The following is a 19471-nucleotide window of genomic DNA, read 5'->3' as shown; positions in this document are numbered from 1 at the left end:
AAAAATTGAAAAAACTTCATGTTTATATTTAAGAAAATATATCCAACAAAATCTAGTGTAATCGTCCACAAAAATAACATAGTATGAGAATCTTCCTTTAGATATCACAGGATCCGGTCCCCATACATCGGAGTGAACAATTTCAAAAGATTTTGTTGTAAACATGGATCTTTGAGTAAACGGTAGACTTTTCATTTTCCCAAGAATACATTCATTACATACAAAATTCTCATTACAAAGATGCTTAATAAAAGGCAAATAAGAGATTTTAACAATGTTGGGATGCCCCAGTCTCTTATGCCATACATGAATATCTTTGTTTTGAGCAACATTACACAATTGGTTCTTGGGAATTTGGAGAAAATCAACATAGTAGAGGTCTCCTCTCCTAGAGCCTTCCCCAATCAACTTCTCGGACTGACGATCCTGTATCCAACATTTATTAGAAGAGAATTTTATATCGCAACCATAGTCCGAGAGTTGAGAGACCGAAAGTAAATTTAAGTTTAGTTTTGGTATAAGACGAATTTTTGGAACAAAGAAATCTTGTTTTTCAAAATTGCCTATTCCTTTAATTTCAAGAGGTGTTCCATCCGCCGTTGAGACAAAAGATGGAAGAGAATTTTTAGAAAAATCGGAAAGGGAACAAACACTTGGAGTCATGTGAAAAGATGCACCAGAATCTAGGAGCCAAGATGTCTTACCGGGAGATGAAGAGGATGACATAGCGGCTCCGGAAATGCCTGCCTTGAGAAGAGTTTGTAGAGCATCCACAATTTGTTGAAGGGAAAGAGGCCCATTTGATGAAGATGGTCGTTCCTCTGGTTGGGATGCCATAGCTGCAGCAAGTATTTTCTTCCATTTGGGGCAAATGGGTTTGATATGCCCGGGTTCTTTACAAAAATGACAAGTTAATTTGCTATAGTCTCTTTTGCCATATCGATCATTTCCTCCTTGACCTTGATTTTTGAAATGAGGAGGTTTGTAGGCCTTCATATTATTCTCAGGTCTTGACACGACATTTACCCCTTCACAATCATCTTGAGAAGAAGAGGTAGCAAGGATGCTAGGATTGTTCTTACTAATCCCCATACGGGTTTCCTTACCACTTAGCTTAGTGATTATATTTTCAATAGAGGGAGATGTAGATGTGAAGGCGGATAGAAGAGAGGACTGAATTTGTTCAAATTCGGGTCTAAGTCCATTTAGAAAATTGAAGAATCGATCTTCTTCTAGTTGTTTGTGTCTTAATTCGATTGCTTCTCCGCTCTATTTTGGTTCGAGCATAGCTAGCTCGTCCCAAATAGAAGGTAGTTCGACAAAATATTCCTGAATAGATATATCGTTTTGTTGAAGGGTCAATGCTCTCTTTTGAAGGTAATACTTGTGTGATAAATCCCTTGAAGTATAAATTTTTTCAAGGTACAACCAAGCTTCAGAGGCCTTTTTAAACTTAATGATGTTGGCGTTGATCTTGGTTTCTACGGATGAAAAAATCCAAGACAAGATTTTGAAGTTCTTCATCTCCCACTCATCATGCTTTTTTGAATAATCTTCTAGGGTTTTTTGTCTATCTTCCCCTTCAAGAATCTTAATATCCCCTTTTTCAATGATTGTAAGTTTGGGTTCAGGTTCCGGTATTGAACCTTGAACATAACCCCAAAGGCCCTTTCCTTTGATACGAGCTTTCATATTGCCGGCCGAAACATGATAGTTCGAACCACTAAGTTTAAAACCAAGGGAGAAGTGAGTCTTTTTCGCCCATTAGAGAGGATAGAAGATGAGGAAAAACCACGTACCTCAAAAGTTTTTCACGTCTTTCTTGACAAGAGAAGCTTCTAAAATATTGCCCAAGAAGGATGATTTACTTCAATCTTCAAAATCTTGAAGGCACGATTTCCGAGACACTAAAAAATGAGGATACACACGATTCTCCTTCTTCAACGAGGCTCTGATATCATGTAAAAGTATCTCCAACAAGATACGAGGATCAATATTACAATATTCTTGGAAATAAATACGTGCACATAAGCACAATAAGAACACTTGAGACACTTGTGCACACAAGCACAATACAAACTCACAAATGCGCAAATGCATACACAAGAATCATAAGCATTAAGAAAATAAGCTTGGGCAATATTCCCAAAGCCTTAAGAATACACAAGGGGAGAGCTCCTTTAAATAGAGGAGGTGGAGGCCTTGGAGGGGCTCCACTTCTAGTCGTTGGAGCCCCTCCAATGGTCACAAATGTGACCGTTGGAAGGGGCCCAACGACTAGATGGTGGGCCCCTCCAAGGTACATCCTACCTTTTACAAAAAGAAATAATAAAAGAAATAATAAATAAATTAAAAAGAAAAAGAAAAAAATAATTACAAAACATATTCCAAAACGAATGTGTAAAAAGACTAAACTACCCCTACGGCTAAACAATATGAAAAAATATATATTTGATATATATAATAAGTAGATACATATACATATATATTAATATATGTATATGTATTACCTTATATATATCAAATATATATATATTAGATTACATGGTTGATTACATAATTTAACAATAGGTAAATACCCATTAGGGATATTTTGGTTATTTCAGTCCTTATAATAGGTTGTGCTCATTAGTACTTTTACTTTATTTTGTTCTTTCTGCCCTTTTCTATTTTTATAGGGACTATTTGGTCTTTGACCAAATAGAGTTGTTGGGTTCTTTTTGGACTAGTCAATAGAGCTGTTGGAAACAGTCCGACAACTATATTTATAGTTGTTGGAACAGTCCAACAACTCTATTTGAGACTACCTCTTGTGTATAAATAAGGGGTGAACCCCTCTCTTGTTCTTTAATGCTTCTCTTAAGCATTTATGCTTAATAAAATATATATCTTTTATGTTCTTGTGTTTCTCTTTTAAATTTTTTGTTGTCTTGAATGCACTTAGTGCTTGTGTATTGCCTTTGTGCTCTTGTATTGTCCCTTAGTTGGACTTATGTAGGTGCATGTGCACTTTGTGCTTATGATATTGTAAGCCCTTATTTTGTATTTTTGCATATTTCATTACAGATCTAGCTACAACCTTTTGTTTTTTTTACTGCTCAAGACCACATTTTCACCAATATACACACAATAGCCTAAAACTAATTTTCTTTCATTAAAATCTCCTACCCAATTTGCATTAGAAAATTCCATAACAGAAAGCACATATTTATTTTGAGACTTTTTAATATATACCAACCTATCTCCAACTGTTCCTTTCAAATACTTAAGGATCCCTTTTGACTGTTTCCATGTGTTCCGTTCGAGGTTCTTGCATAAATTGGGAAACCTGATTTACTGCATAAACAGTAGTAAGACTGGTAAAAGTGAGATATTGCAGTATACCTACTATATGCTTGTATCTAGAGGTATCCTCATAAAATCTCTCCATATTTGTGCTTAACTTTCAGTTAAGAGGTAAGAGTTGGTGAAGGCTTACACTCCTTTATTCTTGTCTTAGTCAATAAATCTAGTATATTTATGCTGTGTCAGAATAAGCGTGTTTCCTCTATGATTAACCTCTATACCAATAAAATACTTCAATCTGCCTAAATAGTTCATTTGAAACCTTCGGCCAAGAAGTTTGATTTCCTAAATATGCTTTTCACAACTCCATGTGACTATGATCATCCACATAAATAAACAACAAAGTAATCCTGTCCACATCTCTGTATATAAATAATGAGTCATCCAACGCTGACCTTTTAAAACCATGCCTTTAAATTGCATCAAAGAAACTTTCAAACAAAAACCTTGGTGCTTGTTTTAGCTTGTATAAGTGTGATGCAGGATCCTTTTCATTGAAACTGGGTGGCCACTCCATATACACTTATTTAAGAAGACCATGAAGAAAAACATTCTTCACATCTAGTTGATTCAACGACCGGTCATAATTTAGGGGCAATAGACAATATGGTTCTTATGGTTTTCATCTTCACTATAGGGCTAAAGATTTTCTTAAAATCCAATCCATACTCCTGAGTGAAGCTTTTTGCTACGAGTCGTGCCTTATATCTTTTAATGCTTCAATCTGGTTTGTATTTAATCTTGAATACCCATTTCGATCCGACAACATTTTTATCCTTTGATCTCTTCACAATTTCCCATGTTTGACACTCATTCAAAGCTTTCATTTCCTCATTCATGGCCTCTACCCATCTATTATTTTTACATGCGTCTACAAAAGATCTCGGTTCTTGATGCTTCTCAATTTCCACAATAAAGACTCCGTGATCTCGACTAAACTCTCATAACTGACCCATCTGTCAATCGGATGATGGATTCTTGTGGTCTTTCTCAAAATCTGTCCATCAACATCTGATTGTTCATTCAAATCTTTATTTTGTTGTTGTCCATCATGAATGTTGTTGTCACATCCCTGGAGCCTCCCTAATTAGTATATCTCTGTGCCCCACAATAGAGGCTGTGACTTCATCTTGCCTTAGTTGTTCCACTGAAGGAACATGCTGATTATGGGTGAAGTCTCGAACATCATATGAAGAAGGAATGCTAGGAAACAACTCAACACTCAGCCATGGTTGGTAAACTTCGATCCTGTCAGTCATTTTTCCTGCATTGTATCCAAAGAAACATTCTGGAAAAAATTTTCATCAAACACTACATTTCTAGAAATACAAATGCATCTCTTTAAGGGATCATTACATCTATAACCATCATAACTATCAGCATATCCAACAAATCTGCATGCTATGGCTTTATCATCAAATTTACTTCTAAGACTCTTATCCACGTTGACATAACTTGTACACCCATATGCCTTTAAAGCATCATAATCAGGACGCTCTCCAAACAACACATAATAGGGAGACTTGTTCCGAAGAATACACATAGGCAGCCTATTTATCACATACACCGCAGTATGGAAAGTCTCTGTCCACAAGTAAGGATCTCACCAAGAAATCACTGTTGATTAAAGTAGCAAAATTAGGCTTACAAGCAATCTTCCAATATTTGATAAGTTTACTAACATACTAATCCCTTCCATGGGCCTTGTATCCAATTTGCACACCAGAGAATGAGAAAAACGTTTCATCCTCTCTTCATAAAACTGCTTAGGAATAAAGATGGACTTTCTCCCGTTATCGTCCAGAGGAGGAAAATCTGGATTTGCAACAGACAATATGGGACAGCCCATGGTCTGTGCCCAATACCAAGTAGTCTCAGTATCATTGCTTCCATGATCAGCAGTGCTGGTACCAACTGCACCACCATCAGCGGCACACTTCTATTTCTGACCCCTCCATTACTGACATTGTAGGAACAAACTGAGATCCATCAAGAGGCGAGTGACTCTTTCAACCACAAAGATAGACTACTTGTCCCAACTACAAAGTAGGTAGCACATGGAGCAGTCAATCTGACAGGAATAACCACCACCAACTTGGATTTTCCAGGTCAACATGCTGGGAAAAACCCTGTATCGGTGGGAGAGAGCAAGCCACAATGTAATTCCATTGGGGAAGCAAGAAGATCATCTTTTTATAATAGGCAGGCAAGAGTGGAACACCTTGCCACTTCAAACACATCATATTGACGTGAAAAAATCCTGCTAATTATGTGTCTCTCCACTGATTTTTTAATATCGATTGAAGGATTCTTATTTCTGTTTATTTTACAAGGTTTTGAGTAGTGCCACCATATCCTCCATAATGTTTCATCCATCAAGAAAAGCACCTTGTTCATTAAGGGACATTTGAATCAAAGGAAGCAACAGTCAGTGCAGACTGTTGCGTCCCTTTCCATGTGGGCTCCTTGGTGGGAGCAAATACTTCACAAAAATGGAAGGGACTATTAGGCCTCTTCTGCCGTACTTGACTCCTTGCTGTTCGGGACAATAGAGTCGTACCCCTAGGTGTTGCGACTCATTTGTTCGAGATACTTGTTCAAACGAGTGTGTCCCATCCCATGTGTTCAGTGTATCAAATGCTGCCTAAAGATTATTTTTGTTGGAGCTCTCTTTGGTCTTTCAGCTAGTACTTTTGTAATAACCTTGTGCAGAATGGCTAACGGAAATCACATGAATGGAGCAATTTCCCTAGCATTGAATTCTTTGTGGATCATAATACCAAGAGATTATTAAGTACAATTTGTAAAACTTGAAAGCCTTATTCTCTTTGAGTTATTTAAATGCAATTTACTTTCCTCTTCATCCATAAGGCTGAATTGTTAAAAGAAGTAAAATAGCTCATTATGACTGGTTTTTGTCCCTTGCCAAACTTCAAAATGTTCATGGTGCTTCAAGTTTGCCACTTTTAGGTTATGCTGAACATGGAGAGCCAATATACGTTAGGCACTGGATCTTGTTACACTTTTTCCTGGATGATACCACATTATGAAAGAACTTTGAGTATCACTTACCAATGTATGATTCTTGAACTTATCTTTTAGGCATTAGCAATGTATTACTTGTAAGCTTGTGTTCTAGTTGAAATATGAGTTGGAAATAGTTCCTCATTACTGAGTGCTTGGATTTTCACCCTTCATGCTTTTAAAGTGCTTGTTCCGTTCCATTCTTCTTCCACTGGCTAAGCTTTTGCTTCATCTATACAGAGATCTAGACACATACCGAGACATGATATTTTATGTCATTTGCGATATCAGATGCATCAGTTATATCATCAGAAAATTGAACATCTGAGGCGAAGATGATTTATTCCCTGAATATGTGTTGTATTTTCCAGGGATTTACAGTCTTACCTTTCGACTCTCACTTTGTTCTTAGCACCTGAAAGTGAAAAGCTTTTTATCCTAGTGGACAATCGGCCATGGTTGATGAAAAAGCATCCAAAACATGCACAATTATGGCAATTAATGGTTACAAAGGTAAATCAAACTTTTAAGCATACAATGCTTTTGGTTATCACGACACTGAATGTCAATTTTTATTAAACATTAATGTACAGTCAAGGTCATCTCCCTTTGCTAATACCCGAGCAAGGAGGGAGAGGAAGGATTTTGGAAGAAAGCCTCACTTGAGGGGTAGCTCCAAACCCAGCTCTAGCAAGGAAGTGAAATTGAAAAGATGGTTTTCTCTAATTTATGCTGCAGTTAATCATAAAAATACCTTGCTTCCAGTGAATCAGTTGCACCAAACACTTTATGGCTTTATATTATTTGAAGTAGAATGGAAGAATGTGCGTGGCATTAACTATTTGAATGAGCTTCAGGTTTTTCTCATCCTTAACAAATCTACATCTTTCATCATATGTGGCTTTACAATTATTCTAAGTGATATTCTTTTCTATCCAGACTAATACATCTCTTGCTTTGGAGGTTTGCTACATGAAGAAGTGGGAATTTGATAGTGTGGAACAAGCTTGTAACTTCATTTCTTCCTGGTTCTCTGGCACATTATTTGAGATCATTCTTTTGAAAAATTATCTGAATGATATGTTGAATTTACATATTATTACTGATCATGAAACTCCTAGTTTGAGCCATGAATCAACTTTTCAGGATGAGTTATTAATTGAGGCTTTTGAAAAAGAGGTTTTTTATGATGCTCATGATGTTCTTCCAGTTGGAAGTTCTAGCAATGATGATGAAACCTCTTATGATGGACAAGACTCTGTGGTGGAAAATCTTTTTGGTGGTGTCAGAGACGACAATGTTGGGTTGGCATATAGTAATAATCTGTTCATGACGCCTTCTTCAAGTCCTTGCAAAAGAAGAAAAATAACAAAAAGTGCAAACTATGGTACTGAAGATATGCTTGGCGACCCATTGTGGAAATCTGATGAATTTACTAATTCTACTAGCCATGAGAATGAATTTTTTTTAGCTTTCGATGCTACTCTATATAAGGATACTTTCATTTTATTCAGGTTTAATGATTGCAATCTTCCATTCAGTCTGCGCCAAATAATTATGTCTGATTTACGGCTTCTTACTTTATTGGAGTCGGGCCTTCCATCTTGGGCTATATTTCTTCAGTCATATCCAGTATTTTGCCAGTTCTATCGCCCATGGATGAGACCATTAGCAAGAACTTTTTATATTATGATTTCTATTATTACAGTCCTGGTTGGATTTTATGATTTATACAAGAATGTACCAGTTCTGAAGTTGGCTGCATCACGGTTATGTGGGCCATTTTTTGACTGGATAGAATCCTTGGAAATGGTATCCAGGATTAAGTACTTGGGTACCATGCTTTTCTTACACAACTTTGAGAAGGTTGTCAGATGGCTTCTTCTGCTTGCACGTGCTATCAGATCACTGTTTTCTGTTCTGGTCACTCCAATTGTAGATCCACTTGTTGAACTATTTGGATTTATTCTTCCCATATGGAATGTGTGCTTCCAAACAATATGGAGCGTCTGCTTTGCCATTTGGACTATTCTAGAGTCAACTTGCAGCACCACCTTGAATATTGTGCAATTTTTACTGTGGCCCATGCATTTCATACTTTCTACTATCTGGTACACTGGTATGAGTGTAACAAACTATTTCTTCACATATATTTATACATTATGGAATATACTTTCTACTAATCTACTTGTTCTGAAAGTGATATTGTATTTTTCTTCTTCTTTGCAGCAACATGTGTAATATACCCTATATTTTGGACACTGTGGTTTGTACTATTTGCTCCCTTACGCATGATTATTGCATTGTCAAGCTTTATATCTCTGCTATGCTACAACATTTTTAGTTTCCTTCGAGAGTGTTGGGTAGCAACAAGAAGAATCCTCCATGTTACTTCAACTCTGCAACAAACACCAAGAGGGTCTGACATTTCAATATTGCGTTCAATGTGGAATGACCTTTTCTCACAGGTTTGTAAGGGTAGGATATTGACTTGTATTACATATATTTCCTTCACCAATGTAACTTGTACTACTTCCAGGTTTTTCGCGCAATCCAAAGCATATTGAAAGTTTTTATGGCCTTCTGTACACTCTGTAATAGACATCGTTTAAGGTAAATTCTTGGTTTCATGTTTATTAGGGAGTTCTAACTCCTTACTTGCACTTATATTAGATTATGTAGTTTGATACTGTCTATTGATGATGGATGCATACTAAAATTTGATTTATTCCATGAATATCAAAAGATTAGTGGAAAGGATCAGTCGTTTTTTATGCTATTAAGCTTCACCAACAATTTAAAGACTTGGCAATTAAATCCTTTATTGGTGAAAAAGTGAAGACAGTGGTTCATTAAGATTTTGGCTACCAACACAGGGATCATAAATTATTCTTCAGGATTTGTTTCTAAATTTCTCACTGTCATTCATTTATATGACCTTGTAGACCTGAAGTTCAGAATAGTCACAGTGGTCAGTATATCAAGTACTCCAACCACCATGAAAAGGTTCATATCTTCAAATCTCCACCATTTGATCTAGGCTCTAGCCTTGGAAACCATTAGTTCTTCTAACTAAATAAAATGTATGTGCAACCAATCCAAAAAATAGAAAGTATGTTCATCATGATCATATTTTCTACAACATCAGTCAATTATAAGTTCCATCATACTGCTGGAGATTTAGTGCAGAAGAAGCAAATTAAGATGACTGTTATGATATAGAAGTTCTATTCAGTCTATTCTTTTTTCCTTATACATACTTCTATATGTTTGACTATCAATGTACACGAGTGGTGTATTTTTTGATACAGGAGTAATTTGTCTTGTACCCACTTTGAAGAGAATAGAAAAGATAAGGGGCCAAATGGTGACCCCGTCTCATTCTTCCCTATCTCATTTCTTTCTTCTCTCTCTCTCTCATTCTATCTTTTATCTTTTTCCTTCTTCCTTAATAAAGGGTGATGTGAACTTGGGCCATGGTATCAGAGCTTGACTTTAGATACTTGGAAAAATCTCTAGCTCTGAGGATGATAACATCAGCCGGCTAAAGAGTGATTGACCTGAGGAGCTAGGGAAACACTTGGAGATTACTAAGGCAAAAGAAGGGGATCCAAACTAGGCAGAATGGGAAAATGAGAGCTATCTAGTCATGGCTTGGTTGTTATTGTTAAAATATATGTAATATATATATATATATATATATATATATACATAAATATATTTATCAGTCACTACCCGATAAGGGATAGTTTTGTAAACTCGCCCAATAGGGGCATTTTAGACTTTTTCCTTTTCTTCCTTTTTCCTTTTTCTTTTTCTATTTTTTCTTATTTCTTTTTTTGTCTTTTTTGTTTCTTTTGTGCATTTAATGCACAGCCATTGGGAGCCCAACGACTCCTTGTTGGGACTCCCAATGGTCCCTCTCTCTTGCTTTTCTCTAACTCTCCCTCACTCCTCTCTTGCCTATAAATAAGTGGGGTCTCCCCCTTTGTAATGTGTGGCTTCTTCAAGCCCTTTAGTGCCTTTATAAGATTTTATGCTTTCTCGCCATTATTGGCTTTTGTGTATGTCCTCTTTTGGACTTGTTCTTTGATTTCTATGTGTGAATGTCCATTGTAGGACATACATTTCTTTTCCGCATATTTCATTACATGGTATCAGAGCCTTGGTTGTGCTCTTGATTCATATAGCTAGTTGTCTAGTTTTATCTCTCTGTTTGTTTGTCCTCCATTCTTGATTATATAATAGAAGGAGAACAAAAGATTGATCTCTCCTTCAAGCTTAATGGTACTAACTACATGATGTGGGCCGCCGCCATGGAGAACAACCTCAAAGGTAAAAAGCTTTGGGGATATGTTATGGGCACCATTAGGGAACCTCAACTTCAACTTACGAAAATTGATGGTGATCAATAAAAAGCTCTAGAAGGAAATGCTCGCATGAAGGCTATTGAAGATCACCAATCCAAGGTAGAAGATTGGGAAAGTAAGCATGCAAAAATTCTTGCATGGTTCATGAACAACGTGGAGCTAAAGATTTGCGCCAACATTGCTAAATTCCGCCTAGCAAATGAAGCATGGTTCTTTATGAAAGGTATGTATACCCAAAAAGACCTTGCTCGTCAATTTTTTATCCAAGAAAAAATCCGTACCATTAAGCAAGGTGAAATGAGTGTAAGAGATTACTATAGCACTCTTGGACCTTTATGGGATGAGCTATCCCTTCTTGAACCCAAATGGGTATCAAGTGAAGATGTGGAAATGAGAAGAGAACAAATGGAGAAAGAACACTTTTTCCAATTTTTACATGGGCTTAGGCCCGAATATGAACAAGTTAGGTCCTCCCTTCTTCATAGATCAAAACCGCTTCCATTGGAAGATGCCATAGCCGAAATATGCCAAGAAGAAACGCGTCTTGACATGATTAAAGGAGGAGATGAAGTTCTTGCCGTGGCTAAACCCGGCAATCATATGAAAGCATATAAGCCTCCACACTTTGGGAGGCAAAATAACTATAATGGCAATTATAGGAAAGCCATTTGCCATCATTGTCAAGAACCGGGTCATATAAGACCTAATTGTCCAAAGATAAATGAACCTCCAAAAGGTAAAGTTGCTATTATTGAAGAAATCCCACAAAAGAAGGAGGAGCCAATGAAAGGGAAAGAGTCATTTTCCCTTGCTCAACTATCCGAAGCACTTCAAATTCTACTCAAATCGCCGTCAACTTCGGGAGCCGCCATTGCCTCTTCTTCTCCTCCAGGTACGCCTTCTTGGATTCTTGATTCTATAGCATCTTTTCATATGACCCCTATTGAAAATGGACCATCCAATGTATGTAGCAACTCCAAAAATTCTTTTGTTTCCACCGCCGATGGTACCTCTTTACAAGTTAAAAGTTTTGGAACCTTAGACTTTTCAAAAGATTTTTTTGTGCCAAATGTAAGAGTAGTACCTCAACTTAATTTAAATCTTTTATCTGTCTCTCAAATATGTGATCATGGATGTGAAATCTCCTTCTCAACCAAGGATTGCTCTATACAGGATCTCCAGTTCGGGAAGCGGATTGAGCAAGGCCATAGGAGGGGAGATCTCTACTACATGAACAATTTGAAACTTCCCACTAACTCATTTTGTAATCATGTCCAAGATAAAAATATAGAAACTTGGCATCAAAGACTTGGACATCCAAGCTTCTCAAAAATGTACTCCTTTCCTTTTGGAAAGAAATTTTGTAATGAGAAACATTTTGTTTGCAAGAGTTGTATTTTTGGAAAAATGAAATCCACCCCCTTTCCAAAGAGAACATTTGTGTCCAAAAGACCCTTTGAATTAGTTCATTCAGATGTTTGGGGTCCTTCTCCGGTCATATCAAAAGGAGGATACTCATATTATGTTACTTTCATTGATGATTTCACTCGATATGTGTGGATCTATTTTTTCAATCTAAAATCCGAAGTTTTTAATTTCTTTAAAAAATTTCATATGATTGTCAAAAATCAATTTTCAACTAATATCTCTATTCTTCGATCCGATTCCGATGGAGAATATCTGTCAAATGAATTTTAAGAATATTTGGAAACCAATGAAATTTGGATGCTTCAGAAAAGGCCAGGACTTGGTCCATTCAAGACCTTTCTCTTGGAAAGAAACCTATAGGCTGTAGATGAGTTTATAAAGTCAAAACCAAAAGTGATGAGACCCTAGAAATATATAAAGCACGACTCGTAGCCAAAGGTTATGCTCAAGAGTATGACATTGACTATGAAGAAACTTTCGCTCCTGTAGCCCATATGACTACTGTCAGAACCCTGATCGCCTTGGCCTCTGTTAAAATGTGGCATATTTTTCAAATGGATGTCAAAAACACTTTCTTAAATGGGAGGCTTGTTGAAGAAGTATACATGGATCCTCCACCTGGTATTTGTATTCCCACGGGTAAAACTCTTCGTCTTGAGAAGGCTCTCTATGGTCTCAAACAAGCATCGAAAGCCTGGTATGACATGTTTAGTCATGTTATGACAGATATTGGATTTCATTCTTATTTAACTGACACTGCTTTGTTTGTTAAGAAATCTGATGCAGGTATCATCATTCTTCTTCTCTATGTGGACGATATGATCATCATTGGTGACGACAAACAAGGAGTGACAGATATCAAAACTCTTCTTAAAACTCATTTTGAAATGTCTGATTTAGGATTTTTGAGATATTTTTTAGGAATAAAAGTTGCTTATTCTCCTCGGGGATATCTGATATCTCAATCTAAATTTGTTTCTGATATTGTTTTCAGGTCTGGCATTATAGATGAAAAGACGGTGGACACTCCTGAAGTAGTCAATGCTAAAATGAAAATTGATGATGGAGAGTGTCTCGATGATCGTACCCCCTTCAGACAGTTTGTTAGAGCACTCTTTTATCTTTCCATCACTAGGCCAGACATTGCGTATGTCGTACACACAGCTAGCCAGTTTCAGCATGCTCCCACCTCTGTTCACATGGGAGCAGTTTTACGTATTATTAGATTTTAAAAAGTTCTCTTTCACGAGGACTCTTCTTGTCTGCTTCATCATCACTGAATTTAATTGCTTATACTGATGCTGACCGGGGAGGTGATCCTAATAATAGGCACTCAACCACTGGTTTCTGTATGTTTTTAGGTGAATCTCTCATATCGTGGAGGTGCAAGAAGCAGCAGAAGGTTTCTCTATCCTCCACTGAGGCCGAATATCGATCCATGGCAACCACCACAATGGAGGTTGTATGGCTCCGTCGTCTGCTTGCGGACATGGGAGCTGCAGCAACACATGCTTCACGAATGTGTTGTGACAACAAGAGTGCAATCTACATTGCAAGCAACTGGACGTTCCATGAACGTACCAAACACATTGAAATCTATGTCACATGGGTGCGGGTGCGACACGGGTGCGGCGCAATTTCAAAATTTTTGGACACGGGGACTCGGCTATATATATATATATATATAACAATAATTCTAGTAAACAATTAAAATTAAGTAGCAATTTGGCACTCCCATTTCTTTATGGATCATGTATGTTCTATACTCTAATGTAAAATTAAGTAGCAATTTGGCTCATAGTAACTTTGTCTGAATCCCAAACTTACCATTGCACTAGTTGCACCTTTAATTTTTTCGAAAGTTTCAATTTGGCACTCCCATTTCTTTATGGTAGTTCTTAAGCTAGCTTTTCTAATACTTGTGAAACTAGTATTTTTTTAAACTGGAAAAGCATTTATTTAGCTACCTCAAATGGTTGGGTTACCTTTTATCGTGTTTTATACATATTTTTACATAAGTTGTGAAACAGTCACACAGACTGTGCACACAGTCTGTGCAATGCAGTCTGTGACTGTGCAGACTGTGCACAGTCACACAGACTGTGCACAGTCACAGACTGTGTGCAGTGACTGTGCAGTTGCAGTTGCACAGTCTGTGACTGTGCAACTGCATTGCACAGTCTGGTTATATATTAAAAAAAAGATATATAAAAAATGTTTTTTTTTGTCTTAAAAATGGACATTTTTGGACTCGGTCAAAGTTGACCGAGTCCAAAATGTGGACGGACTCGGCCTTGACTCGTTGACCGAGTCCGACTCGGCGTTGACAGAGTCCGAAGCCGCACCCGTGTCGGGGCGTGTCGACTCGGGTGCGGCACCTCCCTAGCCGAGTCCGTGTGACATAGATTGAAATGGATTGTCACTATGTCAGAAAGGTGTACTTGAATGAAACCATTGATCTGCCATATGTTATATCAGAATAACAGTTAGCAGACTTCTTCACCAAGCCTCTTGCAACACCTCGATTTCACTTCTCTTAAACAAACTTTCGCTCATTGTACCGTAAGTTTGAGGGGGAGTGTTAAAATGTAAAATATTTTTTTTGTATTTTTTTATTTTTTTCTTATTTTTTGTATTTTAACTATCTAGTTCAAATGGAACTAGATAGTTAGGGTTTTGGTCAAGTTCTGGTTGGAACTTGACCAAACTCTAGCCGTTGGATTAGCTTCGACGGCTAGAGGGAGAGCTCCTTATGAGCTCTCCTCTCCTCTCTATTATATAAATAGGGGTGCATTCCCCATTGTACAACACCGGTAGAAAATGCTTTTTAAGCATTTCACATTTTAATAAAAATTCCTTTTTTATTTTTGTGTTTTCCATTTTTACCCTTTTACGGGTTTTGTGTGAAGTGTCTTTCTAGACACTTGTTTGGTTGGTTCAAGTGCTTTGGTGGAACACCACCACTTTCTTACAAAGTATAATTTGATAAATTTTTAGTTTTTAACCTTTAAATGCGAGTAAAATTCGAGCAAAATTCAGGTTAAATTTAGGCAAAATTTGGAAGCGAAATTGAGGTATGACCACTATTAGATCTGTCTCGGAATGTAGATCTCATAGGAGATCTATTTTCTCGAAATCTGATTACTGTTGGCTCGAAAAATGCATTTTTAAAAAATGACCGACCTCTATTTTTTGAGTTTTTTCTAGGTTGGATCAGACTGGATCCACTCTGTTTGATCCAAGTTAGTATGGATCTGGACCCAATTCAGGATCCATATTGAATAGGATCTGGTTCAGGTTGGGATCCATATGGATTTGGATCCTGGATCCAAATCTGGATCTATAATCCATCCATGGCAATTTTAAAGCTACTTTGAATTTAAAGTTTTAAAAACAACTTTAAAATAGACTAAGGAGGAGGCCCATGAGACCTTCCAGAAGGGGCATCACCCCCATGAAATATTCTTTGAGAATATTAGATAATATATTAAAAATAAATATTAAAAATAAATAAAATCTAGAAACATAAGAGAGTAGAGTTCTACATTTAATTGAACTCTACCCAATTATAGAGATCATCTAGAGGGGATGCCACCCCCTCTCTAGAAGGTTTAAACAAAATATAAAACGGGGGTTAGAGCCTTTCCCTCTCAAGAACTTGTGTTCTAGAGAGAGAGAGTCATGTGGGCTACAGAGAAAGGAAAAAGAAAGAAAAAGAGAAAAAGGAGAAAAAAAGAAAGAAGAGGGAGAAGAGAACAAGAAAAAAATATACATCCATCGATTTTTTTAACCTTTTCGAACTTTGATTCAAGGTACGGGTTCCTCTATCAATTCGCACGGGAAGTAATATTTATAAACTGATTTGGGCATAGGTTTAGAGGAAAAAAAGGAAATCTGATTTCAAATATATATATATATATATATATATATATATATATATATATATAATGCCGATTATATATATAGATTTATTTTATTTGACTGTCGATTTTCCCTGTGCATACAATCTGAAATATATTCAAATTTGTCGATTTTCCCTGTTCATGCATCTGAGTAGGTTCATTTATTTCAGATTTGCCGACTTTTATTGTTCATGCATCTGAATACATATAGGCATATACATATTCAGATTTGTTGATTTTATTGATTTACATATGAGAATATGCATGTAGTCAGATTATCGATTTTTATTGCTCATGCATACTGAATATATATATATATATATATATATATATATACTCAGATCTGTCGACTTTCTTGATCATACATCTGAATAATTTCATGCAGTTCAGGTTTATCGATTTTTTTCATGCTCATGCATTTGAGAATAAACATGTAAATCAGATTATCGATTTTCTTGATCATGCATCTGAATATATGCACTTAGTTTATGTTCATCGATTTCTTTAAGCTTGTTTCTGAAAATAAATGTGGTTCTGATCGTCGTTTTCATTGTTCAACAAAATATGTGTTTTCAGCCTACTGATTATACCTTAGACTGATTTTTGAATCATGTATGCAGCTGTTATATATATGTTTAATTCAGCCTCACCGACCCATGTACATGATTCTGATCATGTACATGGATCAACCAATATATTGTATATATGTTTATTTCAGCCTGACCGACTCATGTACATGATTCTGATCATGTACATGGACCAGCCAACATACTATACATTTGCATTCAGCCTGGCCGACCCATGTACATGATTCTGATCATGTACATGGATGAACCAGCATGTTGTATTAATGTTTATTTTAGGCCTGGGTGACCCATGTACATGAGTCTGATCATGTACATGGATCAGCCAACATGTTGTATACATGTTTATTTCAAGTCTGGCCGACCCATTTGTTAAAATATGTGTATGAGTACACATATATGTATGTTGAAATATAATCCTTAAATGTACATATATATTTATATATATATATATATAAAGATAAGTATACATATATATATGTATACGTATCTCTATTTATATATATATATATAAATATATATATTTTTTCTTCCTAAAATACCCTCAAGGGTATTTCTGTAATTTGTCATTTTACGCATATTCCAATTGGAATATGCATTGTAATATTTTTTTTTTATTTTTTTATTTTTTCATTTTCGTACCATATTGGGGGCCTCCCAATAAAGACGTTGGGAGCCCCCAACGGTCACAAATGTGACCGTTGGGGGCTTTCCAACGTCTCCTTTGGGAGCCCCCAAGGTGGTCCCTTTAAGGCTTATAAATAGGGGTCTTTCCCCCTTGTGTTTGGTACTCCTTGTAGGAGCATTTGCTCCATTGTATAGGGTTTTTACCCTTCTTCTTCCTTTTTTCTCAATAATATTCAACTTATGACTTTAAGTCATATTTACCCCTTTTATGGGTTTATGTATTAGCACATGATGTACTTGTGTTGTTCCATTGAGTGGGTTTATTCGCACTTCATTTGCATGTGTATGGGTTCATTATTGAACCTAATATATTCAAAGTCACTTTCTAACATGGTATCAGAGCTCGGTTGAGATCAAGTTGCTCTTTGGTGCATCGGGAAGCGTGGTATTCAAGAAATTTTTAAAGAAAAATGGTGAAGTATTCATTTCTCTCTCTTTTCTTTCTTAAAGAATATTCGGTATGCATTCTATTTCTTTAAGTATTGTATGAAGAATTTAATATGTTCTTTTTTATGTGCACTCTTTGTCATTATGTCTTTTTATAAAAATTTGAGTTACTTGATACTCTATTGAATCTTTTTTCGTATACATACTTTTTCGTATGTTTTTCTTTTTAAATGATAACTTGTTTGGCGAAAAATTAGATATATGATTGCTCAAAACTTAATGGGTCGGTAAAAATTTATGACCATTGGAGCCTTGAATTTATATTTTAAACCTAACTTTGTTTATAAGAATACCTTTTATATGAATCGTAAGTCTTTAAAGAAAGCTATGTTAAGATTAAAATGTTTGTGAGATGTAGTTTTTTTGAAAAATGCTTGACATATATGAAAAATTCTTTAATAAGTTTTGATTCACTTACCTAATGTGTCCTTTTTATATAAGCAACATTTAATTAAGAAGGTTTTTTTTTATAATTCCGGTTGAATTAAGTTTTAAAATAGTCTTATGGAATATGGTGATTTTCTTTGCATCTTTATACTCTTAAAAGATTTTTCAATTTGATTTAAAGAGCTTGTCTCATTATAAAATTTATGGTCTTCACGAATGTTTGTTGTGTACTTATTGCATTAGGAGTTGGTAATAATCTATTAAGTCATGTTTTTTGATAAAACTTAAGAGTTTTTTGAATTTTTCCTCAATAAATGTTTAATTTTATAGATTTATGCCATAGTACAATCTTACTTTATCATAAGGTTTTTTAATAAATCTATTATTCTTCTTTGTTGGGATTTCTCCCACTTTAGTGGAGTTTCCCCCTTCTTTGGGAATTTTGTGTGTTTTTTGAACTCTCTTTAAGGAGCCTTTCGGTCCTTATAATCTTCTTGTGAGTATATACTCTTTTATGAAGATTTCATGGTTGTTGTGAGAAGATTGTTTGTGAGTATCTTTTCTCTTGCATAATATCCTTCAAAGATTCATTAGTACTTATAACCCTTTGTGGATCTTTTGAGATTGGTTGTGAGCATCATTTTTAAGTGGATTTCATAAGATTTTCAAACTTCACCATCTTTATGAAAGCCTATATTGGCCTAAGTTTGTTATTTGCTCATTCAAGATTATTATCATTTAAAAATCTTGCATTGCATAAAAGTGCATCTATTATCATTTGGTGTGCATGAAATTGAACTTTATATCTATCATAGTTGAGGCTTGTTTTTTTTTGACTTTTTGATTATTCAAAATCGGTTCTTACACATGATGTTGCTTAATATTTCATAATTGTGTTAGTTGCATAATAAGTCTTTTTTTGTATAAATGACTTCTTTTGAAGATTAAGCATAATTCGTGTTTATGCAAAATTGTTGTTATAAAGCATATTATTGTGATTGATTATATTGGACCTTTGATTCAATTTTTAATCGGTCCTCTTTTTTAATTCCTAAAGTGTTTATTGCCTTTTTGTGGCATTTATATTTGTCCAATCACATGTTATTTAATGCATCATTTGTTTGGCCTTATTATTGTTATATTAGAGATGTTTGTTGAGGTGAGTTATGGGCACCTCGTGTTATATCATTCTAGATTGTCCACTTGCCATATTATAGATGGTTGTTGAGGTGAGTTATGGGCACCTTGGGACTCTAAAATGATTTGTTATATGATCTCTAATTATGAGTGTGTCACT

General features: G+C 35.7%; 1 protein-coding gene across 9 annotated transcripts in view; it reads left to right on the top strand.

Moving 5' to 3' along the window:
- Positions 1-19471, top strand: part of LOC149813042 (uncharacterized) — a 72541-nt gene that overhangs the window by 28340 nt on the left and 24730 nt on the right. For 5 of the 9 annotated variants that reach the window (XM_089990823.1, XM_089990816.1, XM_089990817.1 and 2 more), the window contains exons 3-7: positions 6741-6882; positions 6963-7226; positions 7309-8488; positions 8599-8837; positions 8909-8982. In XM_089990823.1, coding sequence (XP_089846949.1) covers positions 6741-6882; positions 6963-7226; positions 7309-8488; positions 8599-8837; positions 8909-8982 — 1899 coding nt within the window. Of the gene's footprint in view, positions 1-6315; positions 6422-6740; positions 6883-6962; positions 7227-7308; positions 8489-8598; positions 8838-8908; positions 8983-19471 lie in introns of all 9 variants that reach the window. The other 4 variants (XM_089990819.1, XM_089990820.1, XM_089990821.1 and 1 more) reach the window with 3 other exon arrangements.

The sequence above is a fragment of the Nuphar pumila genome, chromosome 16 (assembly GCF_984573655.1).
Source record: "Nuphar pumila chromosome 16, dmNupPumi1.hap1.1, whole genome shotgun sequence".
Classification (NCBI taxonomy): domain Eukaryota; kingdom Viridiplantae; phylum Streptophyta; class Magnoliopsida; order Nymphaeales; family Nymphaeaceae; genus Nuphar; species Nuphar pumila.
The sequence above is the reverse complement of the archived record's forward strand: the minus strand, read 5'-3'. Positions and strand labels throughout refer to the sequence as shown.